General features: G+C 41.8%; 1 protein-coding gene across 1 annotated transcript; it reads right to left on the bottom strand.

Moving 5' to 3' along the window:
- Window positions 1-4,683: 4,683 nt before the first annotated feature.
- On the bottom strand, window positions 4,684-14,354 carry ZP2 (zona pellucida glycoprotein 2). Its single transcript, XM_075831563.1, has 18 exons — window positions 14,290-14,354; window positions 14,139-14,200; window positions 11,331-11,417; window positions 11,137-11,222; window positions 9,944-10,078; window positions 9,594-9,632; window positions 9,069-9,239; window positions 8,899-8,995; window positions 8,334-8,512; window positions 8,111-8,252; window positions 7,849-8,027; window positions 7,426-7,517; window positions 6,934-7,061; window positions 6,666-6,855; window positions 6,218-6,353; window positions 5,933-6,026; window positions 4,913-5,002; window positions 4,684-4,836 (listed from the first exon to the last, which is right to left on the bottom strand). The coding sequence occupies exons 1-18, from the start codon at window positions 14,352-14,354 to the stop codon at window positions 4,724-4,726; spliced, it is 2,085 nt and encodes a 694-aa protein (XP_075687678.1). The 3' UTR covers window positions 4,684-4,723.
- Window positions 14,355-15,326: the final 972 nt, after the last annotated feature.

Raw genomic sequence — 15,326 nt, 5'->3', positions numbered from 1 at the left:
TTTTTTTTTTACTCTCTCCTTTAAAGATATTACATTGTTTCCCCATGCTCCGCATAATAATCGATCAAATTCACTTTGAAGAAAGACTTGTTAACTGTTTATATGTTATTCAGTTGTGTGTCACTCTTGCACTTAACTACATTTTGCTCAGTAATCACACTTGAAACTATGCATATTGGGAGGTTTGGATGGTATGACATGCACTTCCCTCTATAAAAAAAAAACTTGGTATGTTACATAAGCACTACTTATTAACCCCCTTAAAGAGGCGGTCACCACATTTTAAGTGCCCTATCTCTTACATAATGTGATCGGCGCTGTATTGTAGATCACAGCAGTGGTTTTTATTTAGAAAACCGATTTTTTACAGAGTTATGACCTAATTTAGCTTTATGCTAATGACTTTCTTAATGGACAACTGGGCGTGTTTTACTTTTTAACCAAGTGGGCGTTGTGGAGAGCAGTGTATGACGCTGACCAATCAGCGTCATACACTTCTCTTCATTCATTTACACAGCACAGTGATCTAGCTAGATCACTATGTGCATTCACTTACTCACATATTAATGTTACTCAAGTGTCCTGACAGTGAACATACATCACCACCAGCTAGGAAGTGATGCCTATTCAGAATCCTGACACTTCAGTAACATTTGTGTGAGATTTGCAGCACAGCAAGCGTAATCTTGCTGTAAACGGTCACAAAAGGTGACCAAAAACTAGCAATTCTGACTTTTTCTTCTTTTACAGTGTTCACTGTGGGCTATAAATTACAATTTTACTTTATACTGCGGGTCGATACGATTACGGCGATACCATATGTATATCGTTTCTAGGTCTTGCAGCGTTTGCACAATAAAATAATTTTTTTTATAAAATACATTACTTTGTGTCACTATATTCTGAGTACCATAACTTTATTTTCCAGTCCAAAAAGCTGTGTAAGGACTTTTTCTTGGTACCATTTTGGAGTACGTGACTTTTTGATCACTTTATTCCAGGTTTTGGGAGGGGGGGTGACAAAAAAAAAAAAAAAAAAAAGATTCTGGTATTGTGTTGGTTTTTTCGGCGATGTTCACATGCGTGAAAAAGAACATTGGGTCATTACAGACGCAGCCCTACCAAAATGTGTACTGAACGGTTTCCTTTTTTTCCTATAAGACTTTTTATTAGTTTGACTTTTTCAACTTTTTTTTGTCCCACTAGAGACTTGAGGGCCCACACCTCTGATCTTTACTCTAATGCATTGCACTACCTATGTAATGAATGACTGAGCCTATTAGGTCCTTTCTCTGGGCAGGGCCTAATAGGATATTGTAAGTGGCAGCCCGGGCGGCCATTGTTAGGCCTCCGATTGTCATCCTCAGGATCACATGATGCCGACAGCTACAAATCACTAAGATGCAGCAATGGCTTTTGATCACGCCATCTAAGGGGTTAATGGCAGGGATTGGCACTAGCTCTAACATACAGTTGACACCTGCAGCTGATGTCACAGGCTCAGCTCCTGAGCCATCTTCCTTTTGCAGCCAGAAGTCTTCCAGGCCCCCGCTTCTCGGTGGGACCTAGCAGGCTTCTGTACTTGGCAGACAGGAAGCTATTAGGCCTCTGGTTTGCCAGAGCAGCCTTCGGCACCCCACGATTGCATTGCGTGGTTCCGATCTGCTAGGAAACACCATAGATGCCACTTAAGTGTAAAAAAAAATAAAAAAAATTAGAAATTCAGATTGATACTAAACACTGCATAGGTTTTTGTAGATAGTGTTCAGACCCCCTCACATACCTTAGTTTGACTATTAGGAAGCCCGCTACTGAATTCAAACGCAGAGCTGCAAATTTGAAAACAAAATGTCCTTGGGTCAGTTCACACTGAGTTGACGCGGAAAACACATCAAAAAACTTCATAGCCATGCCCTATCATTGGGCGTGTGTCCGACTTCCTATTGGCATTAATGGGAGGCAGAGAAAGCGTATTTTGTGGCATGTTTTTTTTTTGCTCGCAGCACTCAATGGCCACAGGCGGAAAACATCGAAGATCAGCATGCATGCGAAATCAAATCTGTCTGCAAAAAACGGTGAACCCAGCCTTTAAGTGCTTTCCAACTTCCCTCCCATATCTGAGCATTAACCAAACTTCCCCTATATTGAACCTTTGAACAGAACTAGTCAATTACTAAAGGGATATTCAGAACAAAAAACAAAGAGAGTTCTTTCAAGCCTAACATACGGTTCATTTTCTGAAAAGTTCCCAGATATTGTATGTCCCTACTACTATATAAAGAAAGTTAAAAACCAAGGGTTAAAGCTGAATTTTTCCTATTGATGACATTGTAATGTTTGTGAACCCATCACTCCCTCTATAAGGGCAGACAGCCTTTTAACTTTTTTTCCCCCATATCACTAATGGTCCTTTGCTTACTGTAATAGAATCCTGTGCTGCTGGTAAAGATTTCTTGCTTTAACTGTTAATGTAATATAGGCACCTTTAAACATTTGGTGGGATTGTGCATCAGTCTTTGAAGGAAAATAGGGAGATTGTTTAGTCCTTCATAAATTGTTTATCCATGATGCCTTTTTTTATTTTTATAAATGCCAGCAAGTTCTGAATAAGCCTATACACCAAAGCCTCATACGCACAATGGCACTGTTTACTGACTGTAAATACTGCATGGATGGCCAGACTCACCCACATTCATGTGCTGCATGCACAATATAAAAGTGCAGGAACAGTCTAAAAGCAAGAAAAAACCAAGCGCACATATCCAATTTTTTGTGGGTTATTTCCACAGCCTGGACACGCACCCATAAATATACGGGAAGGTGTCCGGTTTACAGAACAGAGGCTGTATTGCAGACAAAAAATTAAATTAAATAAGGGGAGGCCTCTGACTACAATAGACGGGAGGGGTAATGAGTTGGTTGGCCTATGGGAAGTTTGGGGTAGGGATAGGAGGGCTAGTGGGATGGGGGGGGGGGAAAGAGTCCTTGAAGTAGGTTGAAAAAAGTGATGCACCCTTCAATTAGTTGGAAGACTGCTTCTTAGGGTGTTACCCCCTTTTGAAGGCTGATATATATATATATATATATATATTATATATATGGTGGAAGTCAACTGCAAAAGGTAAATCGGTGTCCACGAGCCAGGTTACAGCTGGGGGTAAGATATTGGTGGGCAGATGACCAGTAAATAAGATATCAGTGAATTCAAGGACTTGCACCTGTCGTTCGGCTTGTTAAAATGGTAATGTTATAACCCTTATAGGGTTGCAGTTTGTTATTTATGTATACGAAGAATCCCTTTGTGGGAATAAAAAAGTTATTTGGTTATTTAAAATTAATTAAAATAAGGAACAGCTGCTGTGGCCATTAAAATCCAACTCTGTTTGGGTGTCTGCTTTATTAAAAGGTAGGAGGCATATAGGGGGGTCAAACACCACGACTTATGAGTCATGAATGGGCCTGTATTTTATCTGCAATTACAGATCTGTCAGGTGCATGAACATGATACTTTATTGGTCCAGTTTTTCTGCAGACAAATAATAAACTGCTGTTGTGCATCCAGGATTGTGGTCTCTGAATAAGGGGCAGGTGTTCAGAAACAGATGGGAAGTGGCTTTTGATCAGATTTTACTGTTCACTTGTAACCTAGCCTTGGTTGAGTCTCATTTGCCTTGTCTCAAGTCAGATGCAAATAAAATTTTTACTGCACTATAGTAGGATTGTGCGCAAGAACAGCATGTTTATTCTGCATTTCCTGCTTGTAAGCATTGTAACATGCAAATTCTTAAATTGTCAAAAAAAAAATTCTACCTAAAGTACTCCTTTAAGTTTTATTGCTGCCCTTAGGAGTAGTGCAGTCTGGAATGGCTATCAATTTAGTTCAGGGCCACACAATCTTTCCTGGTCAAAGTACTAGTCCAGGATTAGAATATATATTTTTATAATCAATCTTGCAAATTTTAGCTATTTAACCCCTTCCTGACATTGGCATATGGATACGTGGATACGTTCAAAGTCCGGTAGGGGGAAGTATGGAACAGGTCCACGGCGTTACAGCCGACACTTCAGAGCAACGAGTGGGAGCACGCTCGAGTGTTAGAAAGAGGGTGCTACCCCCCCCCCTCAAATAGTTCATTGCACCCCCTGCAACGCAATTGCAGGGTGGTGGTTGCCATGGCTGCCTGGGGGCCTAATGAAGGCCCCCCAGGTCCGCCATCTTAGGGCATACAGCAGGGCTTAATCGAAGCCTGCCAGAATCACGATATACTGCAATACACTAGTATTTCAGTATATAGCGCCAACGATCGCTGGTTGGAGTTTGAGAGGGGAAGGAGAGGGGAAGGAGAAGGGGGGGGGGGGGGGGGGGAACCACAAAAAAAAAAAAAAAAAATTTCCCCTATTACATTATATGGCACAATAAATGGTGCTACGAAAGACTACAACTCATGCCGCAAAAATCAAGCCCTCATAGGACTATATCAGTGGAAAGAAAAAAAAAAAATTATGGCTTTTGGAAGGTGGGGGGGGGGGGAAGGAATGAAAATCTGAAAAATGGCTGTGGTGGGAAGGGGTTAATTTATACCATACCAGTGTTGTGCAAGAGCTGGTTTAGGACTACACTTTAGGTTAGCAGATGGGTGGATATTGGCATCATAGATCTTTGCAATAAAGACATACAAGTCATCCCGTTACAAACATTTATTACAACAAAAGCACTTAGACTTCAAGACTTTGATTTCTGTTTGTAAGCAAACAGAGCTACAAGGACAACCACAGCAACCAGAGCGAAGGCAGGCAGTACTCCAATAGTGACTTGCTTTATAACATCTTGTTCATCTGGAAGGAACAGAAAGTTAGTGTGAACTTATTTAATGGATTGAGCCAAGCTAAAGAAATATAAAAATAATCTTACCTTCAAGAATCATTGAGGGCTCAGAATCTAACAGCAGGACAGGACCAGGAAGGCTAGCCAAGTTAGAGTGTCTGTGCAGGAAGAGTTCATCTAAAGAGGATATAACAGTCAGTCTAGGAGTAACTGACCAGATTGGGAGGGTGACCCCTGACTGCTGGGAGGGGAGGGTATAGCCATATTAATGTTTGTGGGCACCTGAAAGCCTACATAGTGCTGTCATTCATCCGAAATTGTTTCCTTCCCTCTTGTCATGCAACCTGTTAAAAGAATGGTCCACTCCATCCAAGTGATGTTAAAGGTGTCTTACTCCCTCCTTCCATTTTGGAGGTGGGGTTGCAAACCTGAATTGACTCCTGTCACACCTGGTGGTTGGTCAATGGTTGACATCTTGGAAGGCGGACTTATGGTCTGGCATGCTTCAAAGCCATGGTGGAATATACATATATTGGAGTTTAAGATAGTTATGGCTGGATTTGAAGTTAAAGTGTAGCTAAATGTTTGACAAACTTCTGACATGTCATAGTGACATAACAGAAGTTTGGATTGGTGGGGGTCTGAGCACTGAGTCCCCCACCAATTGCTAGAACGAAGCAGCTGAAGCGCTCGAGTAAGCGCTCAGCCACTTTGTGTCTGTTCGGCTTTTTCCGGAAAGCCGATGTACCAGAGTACAGGCTCATAGACTTTCTATTGAGTCCGTACACGATACATTTCCAGAAAAATCTGGACACTAAGCGGCTAAATGCTCACACAATCACTTCAGCTGCTTTGTTCTAGTGATTGGTGGGGGTCTCAGTGCTCGGACCCCCACCAATCCAAACTTCTGTCATGTCACTGACATGTCAGAAGTTTGTCAAACATTTAGCTACACTTTAAGCTCTGCCAACACCCATCCAACAAGCAAGCAGTGTTATTCTAGGTTGTGGCTGAAAGGGATTAGCTTGTGCCACCCAGCAGTCTTAGAGTTATGTGGGGGGGGGGGGGGGGGGGAGGGGGAGGAATAAAGAGCAACCCCAAACTTACCCCTTCTTGTCCTGGACGGGAGACAAAGTTTTGTACAAAGAGGAGAGTCTGGGAAACGGATGTTGCATATAATGGCACTGCAGTGAAAGTAGACCTACAAGCAGAAGCCACAGATTTGAGAAGACATCTCCTTTACAGCTCAGCTATGTCTTACCAAAACCAATGTAAAAGGCTGCAAAAGTCAAATTCACATGAAGGCCAGTATCATTTATATCACTTTTCATGGCCAAGTAAATTTATGAGCTTGTGCCCTACACTAGTTAAGCTTTATAAGCATATACTTACCAAGTTGGTTGATAGTTCACCACCCTGCATAAAAGCAAAAGCTTTTACTTCAAACCGTTTTCGAAGTGTAGCTTGTGGCACATTGACATCAACAGAATGCAAGATGGTAAGATAGTTATCCTGACTTGCTTGGCAGCTATGGTGAAGGAAAAAAAATATCATACAATAGAGTTGTGAAGATCACCCTGTTTATGTATTTTTTTTCCATATGGCAAAAGTGTACACATCAATAGCAAGGCTGGAGGAAGGAGCATTTCTCAATTACCAACATCTGGTTCTACACTACAAAGTGACTTAATGAATAGGTGCTGCCTCTTGCCACCAACGTGCAAAAATATTAGGGGCCAACTGGCAGGCTTCTTGCTGACAAAGGTCACAACTATTCAGAACTTTGAGTCAAGTTTCAAGTCTGCAAGCCCAAATAACTGCATAATGTCCAAATACATACCCATCAACTACAACATTCCACTGGGGTAAAGCTTTCGGGTCTTGAGACATTGTTGCCCAGCAGTCATCTAGAACCAGTTCAATATTTGGGTCATTGCGATTCAAAACCTGCACTTCTAAGAAAATGGCATCACGCAAAGTCTTCACAATTGGATATTGATCGTCACTGTAGGGTATCCGGTAAGAGACATCTTCGAGAGGAAGGTAATAGATGTTACTTCACATTGCAGGTGTATAATTTTATGATCGTTTAATAGTTCATAAAATACCTGGGTAGAGATTTATCACGAGCAAGAGAGGGCCATCGTTTCTGGTAGAGACTGGAGGTGGTAGTGTGGCCACATTCACATTAATAGTGTCATATTCAGTGCCATTATAGTAACACCAGACTGTCTCCCTGCAAAGAAGATCATGTTTAAATGCGACCTCAAATACATACAAGGGGTTCTCCAAGAATTACAGCTCGTGCTAGTCTGTTGCCTTGAAGCACAGGGGGTATTGGGCTATAACTGAATCAGTGGCAACATCCGCATGGAGTTTGTATGTTTTCCCTCCAAGATTAAAATCTATATTAATTTGCTTACTATTAAATTCACCCTAGTATGTAGGATTGGAAATGGTGAGCCCCTTTGGAGTCAGGAGCTGACGTAAGCAATTCTACTCTACAGTGCTGCTGAATAGGTTTGAATTATACAAACAGGCATTACAGTATAGACATTGACAACTGGACGCAGTACAAGTTGCTGTTGACATCTAAATACCTTAGTTCACTATCTCTTGAGATTCTCCTAGGTGGTAGATTCTTCCAGAGGGCACTGACTTCATTTTCATATACAATCTTTCCACCTACAAACTGAAGTGAAGTTCATGATTAGCATTCATTCAAGAACCCACACGTGTACTACAATTAGGAGTGGCACTAGTCTATAGTCCTGAGCAAAGTTTAGAAAGTGAGGGCAAGTTCAATATATACGCAATACATTTTTATACTTTGAGTGAAGCAGACAGGGGAAATAGGGAGAAAATGTTTATATAAAAAAAAACAAAAAAACTTTGAACTGGTCCCTTTGGTTTTGTAGAAGACTTGACACCCTAGTCAATCCCTTTAATACCTGTAGGAGACTACGGATGTAATTAACCAAGTATGGGCAAAAAAAAAATAAGTCTTGCAATCTACAACTTACTCGTTTAGTAGTTCCACAGCCATTTAGAGGAATTTTGAAGACTACTCTGTTGTTTGACTTATCTTGTGGCTGGCATGTGGGGTCTCTTAGAGTGACAGTGTTCACATCCAGGCTAGGCTTGGTGTTTGTGGCAACGACTTCAATAACCATGAACCCATCTTGTGTGCACTTGGTCATACCTAGTAGAGATGTTAAAATTCATATTGAGTTGTTAGACAAGCAGTCTGAGGAATGGTGTAGAATAAGCTTTAGAGAGACTTACTAGGATGAGAAGGCTTAGTGGTAGTAACAGCTACAACAACACACTGAGGACTTAGTGCCATTGGTACACTCAGCCCATCAATAACAAATACCAGTGTGAGAGACGGCAAGTAGTAAGTCTTCTGACCAGATTTCACAACAGACTGCAAGAGTAAGAGTAAGAGGTTAGCATAGCAAGTGTCACCATAAGGACCACCATTATGCCAGTCTCACATTATCAATACCTGCATATTTTCTAGTTTGATGCTCAACTGGACACCATCTCTAGTGTCTAGAGTCATTCCTTGTTGTTGGAGTGAAGAGGCGGTCAATGGGGCTTCTTGATCAGTGTATATATACCCAAAAGAGCCATCAAAAGGAGGAATAGAGATAGTCATGTGTGTTGTATTGCATGCAGGTGGTCCTAAAGCATGATTAGTAAATCAGATTAGATTAAATTTGTATAGCAATCTAGAAATCTAAGACTGAGGTTCAAATTTAGACAGTAAGGGAAATAGATTGGGCTTTGAGGGTTGGGGGGGTGCATAGTTGTGTCAATAAAAGTGGAACATTAAAAACATTGCACAGTATTAGAAAAACATTTTGGCTCTCCCAAACGCAGCATCACACCTGTCCACCGGTTAAATAAGATATTGCAGACCAGTTCCATTTAATTCAATGGAGCTGATCTGGAATACCACATGCAACCAGTGGACAGGTGTGACAGTTTTGCATGAATGTAGCCATGTTTTTATTAATCCTCCACAACCCCTTCATTTACCCAAAATAATCTAAAAGGTGACACTTTACCTCTAGCACAAATAAGTTTCACATCCAGTGTAGTCTTCGGGTTGCGCCTGTCCTGGATCAGTGCTATGTCTCCACGGTAAAATTTCTGACCTCGAGACTAAGGATTTAGAGTCATTAGAACAAGACTTTGTAGAAGTTACTGTGAAGTAGTTTGGTAGGATTAGACTTACAATGTATTCTTTGAGTCCAAAGGCATTAAAATTTACTCTGATCATCAGTGAATTTGTATCACTATTCAATATGTATCCAAGCCTGTTGGCAACCACCACATTGACTTTTACGAGAGTGCCATTATTAATTCCAACAGTCCACGTAGATGTAGGAGGTGGTGTAATTATAATCTATAAAAACAAAATGATAAAAAAAAGTTGAATAGAAGCAGGGTCCCAGGAAGAATTTAAGTCTGTTATGACATCTGTTTTTTTTTTTGTTTTTTTTACTAGTCAGATATTCTTTTTTGCAAGGAACCTCAGGGAGATAGTCTAGGAGCCATCGGCACACCTCCCAAATAAGGCAGAAAGGAGCAGTAGCCTAAAGAATGCCACAGCCCCCGACCCATGTTCATTGGTGAATGTACCTGAAGCTGCATTTGAGGCCCATCCTAGCTTCTAAGATCCATGGGAAAAGCAATAATGTTTTACAGATAACTGGTTATGTACATATTCATTTTAACCATGCAACTCCATAAATCTTACCTCATCGTCAAAGCCAGACAGAGTCCTTGGAATTATTGCCTAGAACAGGATAAAAAGGAGATAAGTTATTATAGCCCCTACCAATGATTCAGGAAACAGCGATCATCATTTTATTTTATATGGGGAAAGGTAAAAAAAAAAAAAAAAAAAAAAAAAAAAGGTTGCAGTTTGACTTAACCTACAGTAGGTATGATATCACCCAAGATAGTTTGACCAATAAGCACGCACTTTAGTACCTTTTAGTAGAAAGGTCTATACAGGTCAAGTAAATAATGGAATCCAGAGTGGACATTGAGGTTTGGGCTCATCAATGCTGATGTATTATAAGAACACAATAAAGAGCAGTTTACCATCATGTCTTCCTGGTTACATTCTATGATGGGTCCCATGTATTCAGAGTCTGCTTGCTCATCAATGCAAGAGATTTGGTAGACAACGTTACCCATGGAGTCATTCAAGGATATATGGGCAACTCTTCTTCCAGTCTGAAAGAAAACCTGTATTACAATAGGACATGGATGTATGAAGGTCAGTGCAGCACTTAGTCTGAAAGAGGGAAACTAAGTGGAGTAGCCACATGCATTCTCAGCTGCTCCATTCAAACTCCTTGTCACTCGTGTGGTTGGACCCCCAACAACCTAGACTTTGACTGATCCAGGTGATACATGTGTGTGACTGAAGACCCCTTTAAGACCCAGTATTTATACAGAACACCCACAACTCAGACCAGAATATAACCATCAGAACTGGAGCAATGTTAATGGAGGTCCCCATGAAGGTTACCTAAGCCAGAGACATCCGACAGACACTTAGCTCTCTACCTATGACCAACCCTCAGCTACTAGATTTCTACTAGTTAGTATTGCAATCAGCAAAGCTGGTTATTTCAGAAACTAGTCTTGTTTACACCATATTTGTATGATGTGGTGAGGTAAGTGCCATTTAACAGGTCTGGAGTACACTAAGCAGTGGTCTAAACCAGACCCACCGACAAACAGTGGCCCTGGCAGACTGGAGCCATCAGTGTGAAACACGGACAGTTTTTACATGGCGGCCATTCAGATACTTTCACTGCAGGGGAAACATACCCAGCTGAAACTATCCCCTGCAAAATAAGCCATTTGCTGGGGGTTTTGAGAGCCAGACTCACAGCAATCTCTGAATAGGCTATGCTCACATGTTTCTGGCCTACATTTGACACTTATACTGGGTAAAGATCCCAACATACATGCTAAATGTAGGCCATCACCAAAAAAATAAAATTACACTAGATGAATTCCACATGACGGAATAGCCTAGTCTACCAAGATATTTTACACCTTTTGTGGTATACTAACATCACGGCCAGACAGAGGCAAAAAGGACAGTGAAGCTCTATGGACACGTTTAGCACGTATGACGAGCACTTGCCCAAAAGAAAAACAGAAAAAAGTTGTACGGGGCCTCACGTGTACAGAAGACATAACAGATAAACACCCATAAAGAGCACCACAGGTCACAGCTGTCATAAGGGAAATGCAAGGACACGACTTGGGTATAATACCTCATGATTTATACATCTCTCAGGGATATTCAGCAAGCTGCCTTCCGGAAGGATAAGACAAGCAGCTACTTCTAATCCAGAAGAATCTGTTGAGAAAATACTTAGTTGGTATTTTGCAGACACTGACACAATATATGCAGGAACTTGGTCTTTGACTAGTTAACGGTGTCACCAGCATCTTTAAGACTACCTACCTACAATACGGAGACTCTGCCATGTACTCTGGTGAACATCTTTAGGCTTTTTTATCTGGATCTCTTTATCTTGACAGATAGTGGAACCTAGGACAAAATGGCAGTTATGTCAGTGGTTCCTTTTCATTCACATTGCTCACTTGCTCTATTCACACGACAAGGTCCGAGCGTCGGCTGATAGACGAAAATGGCGCTTTTTTTTTTGTTTCTCAGCGGTCTTGCATCTGTTCTGGGCAGTGTTTGTTTTTAATGGACGATTTTACCTGTTTTGCATTTGGTTTTTATCCCAGTGTCAGTTTTAAAAACAGATGAATATCATTTGTACATTTTCTGCCACACTTTCCCCTGTAGATAATGCCACACACTGCCCCCCTTGCAGGAATCTGCTCAAGGAGAAGCCCCTGACTGCAATGTCTGTATATGGACATTGAAGTCAGGGACTTCTCAGGGAGCGGAATCACCAGCCACAGCACTGGGGATTCAGCTTCAGGAGGTCCCTGATGTCACTGTCCATATATGGACAGTAACTTCACCTGTAGCAGAATCCCCTGGCCAAAGCAATGGCCAGGGATTAGGGATTCAGCTCCTACAGGGAGCAACAAAATACCCTCTTCCTCACATGCACTTCAAAGAGCGAGCGGCAGGATGCACGGCCGTTACTCAGGTCACATCCAAGCTTTACACAGCCCCATAGACTTCTATGGGAGCCGTGCAGCCGGCCCAAAAATAGGGCATGTTCCATTTTTTTGATGGCCTGTATGATTGCCCTGCAGTGCCACCATAGGGAAGATACAGAATTACATTGAGATCAATGGGGAATCTATAGCAAGACTGCTGTTGTAGATGCCAGTCTTACCAATTTAGGTCAGCACAAAACATGTGCCCACCTCTTAAATTTGATAAATCTTTGGCTTTCTATGCGAGACACTAATTTATGCCAGCTATAAGCAGGTGTAGACTTTCACTATAGTTTGCCAGAAACTTGTGTATAGCAAAACTAATCTGACAGACGCTCCGCTCCCTTTTAATGCCACATTCAGAAAGTGGTAAAGAGTAAAGTTTAGTGCAAATATGGGGTTCACCAAAACATACAACTTTATGGCAGAAAACCTTTCAATATATTGCCTCTGAAACCATTTAGCAAAATCTCTTTAAGTATGTTCACACGGCAGCGTCCATAACGGCTGAAATTACGGGGCTGTTTTCAGGAGAAAACAGCTCCGTAATTTCAGCTGTCTGGCATGTTGAGGCGATTTTTCGCTGCATCAATTACAGACGTAAATGGAGCTGTTTTTCCATGGAAATCGGCTCCATTTATGTCAGAAGTAGTGACAGGCACTTCTTTGAAGCAGGTGTCTATTTACGCGCCGTCTTTTGACAACGACACGTAAATATACGACTCGTGGGAACAGACCAACGCAAAACCCATTGCTTTCAATGGGCAGATGTTTGCCGATGCTATCGAGCCGCATTATCGGACGTAAATCGAGGCGGAAAAAACCCGAATTACGTCCGTTAATAAGCCGTGTGAGCATACCCTAACACTTGGATTAGGATGCAGATCTCACCCATCACACTGCAGTGCGTGAAGTCTGCAGCCACAACAGCTAGAGCATGCTACACATTTTCCAAATCCACAGCAGGAACTAAGCCCAAGAAAACAAATAAGAAATAAACAGTAAAGCAGGTCTATTTATGAACAGTTTTTTCGGTAGAATTTTTATGCAGTGTGTGGATGAGATTTGTTTGACCCCACACTGCATTTTCCACAATCCCATTGTGGGAAAGCCTGTAGTCTTCATGCTACATGCAGACATACCCAGAGGCCTCATGCACACGGAGGGGGTTTTTTTTTTGCAGCCACAATTCACCCGCAAGTCTGCAGGTGAATTGTGGACCCATTCCATGGTCTGTGCTTTGGCCGGGGCTCATTGAAATCAATGTGGTCTGTGATTTGCAGGCAGCCCTCAAGTGACTCCGCAGCCGTCCACGCTGCAATCACTGGCCGTGCACACTGCTACGGTCGTGTGCATGAGGCCTAAGGCCCCCTTCACCCGAGCGTGAATCTCATCCATGTGCTGCGCAATGGAAATTACGCACAACACACGGACCCATTAATTTCAATGGGGCCATTCACATATGTGCGAGTTCACGCAGCAAGAGTCCGCTGCATGTCCTACATTGGTGCGTTTCTACACGCTCATTGGAGTCAACGGGTGCGTGAAAACCATGCACTGCACAGCTGTGTGGTGTGTGATTTCTGCATCAATTCCATATAAAAAAAATAAAAAATAAAAAAAGAGTGAAAAACAAATGCTACTCGCAAAGCACACTGATGCATAACAGCACAGACCCAATCTACACGTTTTTCATGCATGTGAATGTAGCCTTAGGGTTCTGGTATTTGACAACCAAGTTTGTGCTGCAGACAGCTATTCTTCCCAATAACAAATCTGTTTGTTTTTTTTTTTAAATTTAAAACGTATATGGTTCCTACAATTTTCCTTGATTATTGTGCTTTGGATTAGGTTTAACGCTAAGAACAGGGGGGGGGGGGGGTTCACGTCATAAATATTGTAGATTTCCCACAACGGATTTAGTTGCAGAAAATTCACAGCATGACAGTGGCAGCAGAGCGGATAATATTTTAACAAATTTCTCCCACACTGCATAAACAAGCGGAATAAACACTCAACGTAAAACAAATAGATGTGATCGCAGCGGAAAAGCTGCAATTCTGCCACAAAAAAAAAAAAAAAGTTTCCTGTAGAGTGCATACAACTAAAACAAACAGCACCAATCATTTACCTGGGAAGTTTATCAGCTGTGCAGCATCAGACAAGACAAACAGAAGGCATGCAAATAAAAACCTGGAAGAGATCAAATTGGAAGTTAAGAAACGAGAAAAAAAATAATAAAATAATATATATATAAATCAACTATAATGACATATTACTACCTCCTCTCCATAGAGAACTTCATCCAAAACGTAGGCACATTAGCGCCTCTAATCCGGCAACCCATCAGGACAAACTAAACTTGCAGCCTCCCCAGCCAGAGACCCAACTACCTCAGAAAAACTCAACAACTGGACATATACTGCTCTCCTCCTCAGGCCGCTATATATCCTGCGTCAACCATGATCAGGTGACTGCTAATAATGAGCCCACATCCCATCACTCCCAATTAATTGATTATCTCCACATTTGTGCGTCTCTAGCAAATTTAGATTTATTGGCTCCACAGAAACTGTGGGAAACTGGCGAATGACAAGTTTTTTTTTTGTCATGCGGTTAATTAGGGAGCATTAACATGATACAATTCGGCCACGCATTAAGGGCATGTTCACACGTGGCGGAATTGCTGTAGAATTCCGCTGTGGACAGTCCGCACTGGAAATCCGCAGGAGACCGTCTGTCCATTGGTTTCCACACCTTTTTAGTTATCTTCGTGCAGGCGAAAACTCCGCTGCGGTGCGGAATTTGGTGTCCGCAGCATACACTGGCTGTTGCGGACTTGATGCGTACTTGTGGCGGAATTTCTCCATTGACTTCAATGGAGTTGCAAAATTACGCAATGAAATCCGCAGATGTTATGTGTGTTGCGTTGCAGATTGCTTTTACGAACAGGATATTTCATCATTCTGGCTGGACTAATGTGTTAAGCGGTCTATAGCCAGAATGAGATGGAATGTTTTAAAAGAGAGCAGGATGCGATCTGCACCTAAATCCGCAACGACTAATCCGCATCAATTTACTGCACATTTTAGGCAAAGGCGCAACGTAATCTGCAACGCAGATTATGTGTGCGGCATTGATGTGGACAGTGTCTGCAGAAATACGCCACGTGTGACCATGCCCTTAGGATAAAATAAAAAACACTGGCAGAACCGCACGCGGTTGTACCACAGGTTGCCGTGGTTTTGTGATGTGGATTTCACCCGTGTGATTTTTACAAATGAAACTGTAAAATAAATGTGTTTTACCTGTAAACACC

Source organism: Rhinoderma darwinii, chromosome 6, assembly GCF_050947455.1.
Source record: "Rhinoderma darwinii isolate aRhiDar2 chromosome 6, aRhiDar2.hap1, whole genome shotgun sequence".
NCBI classification, from domain to species: Eukaryota; Metazoa; Chordata; class Amphibia; order Anura; family Rhinodermatidae; genus Rhinoderma; species Rhinoderma darwinii.
This window is presented reverse-complemented; position numbering and strand designations above follow the sequence as displayed.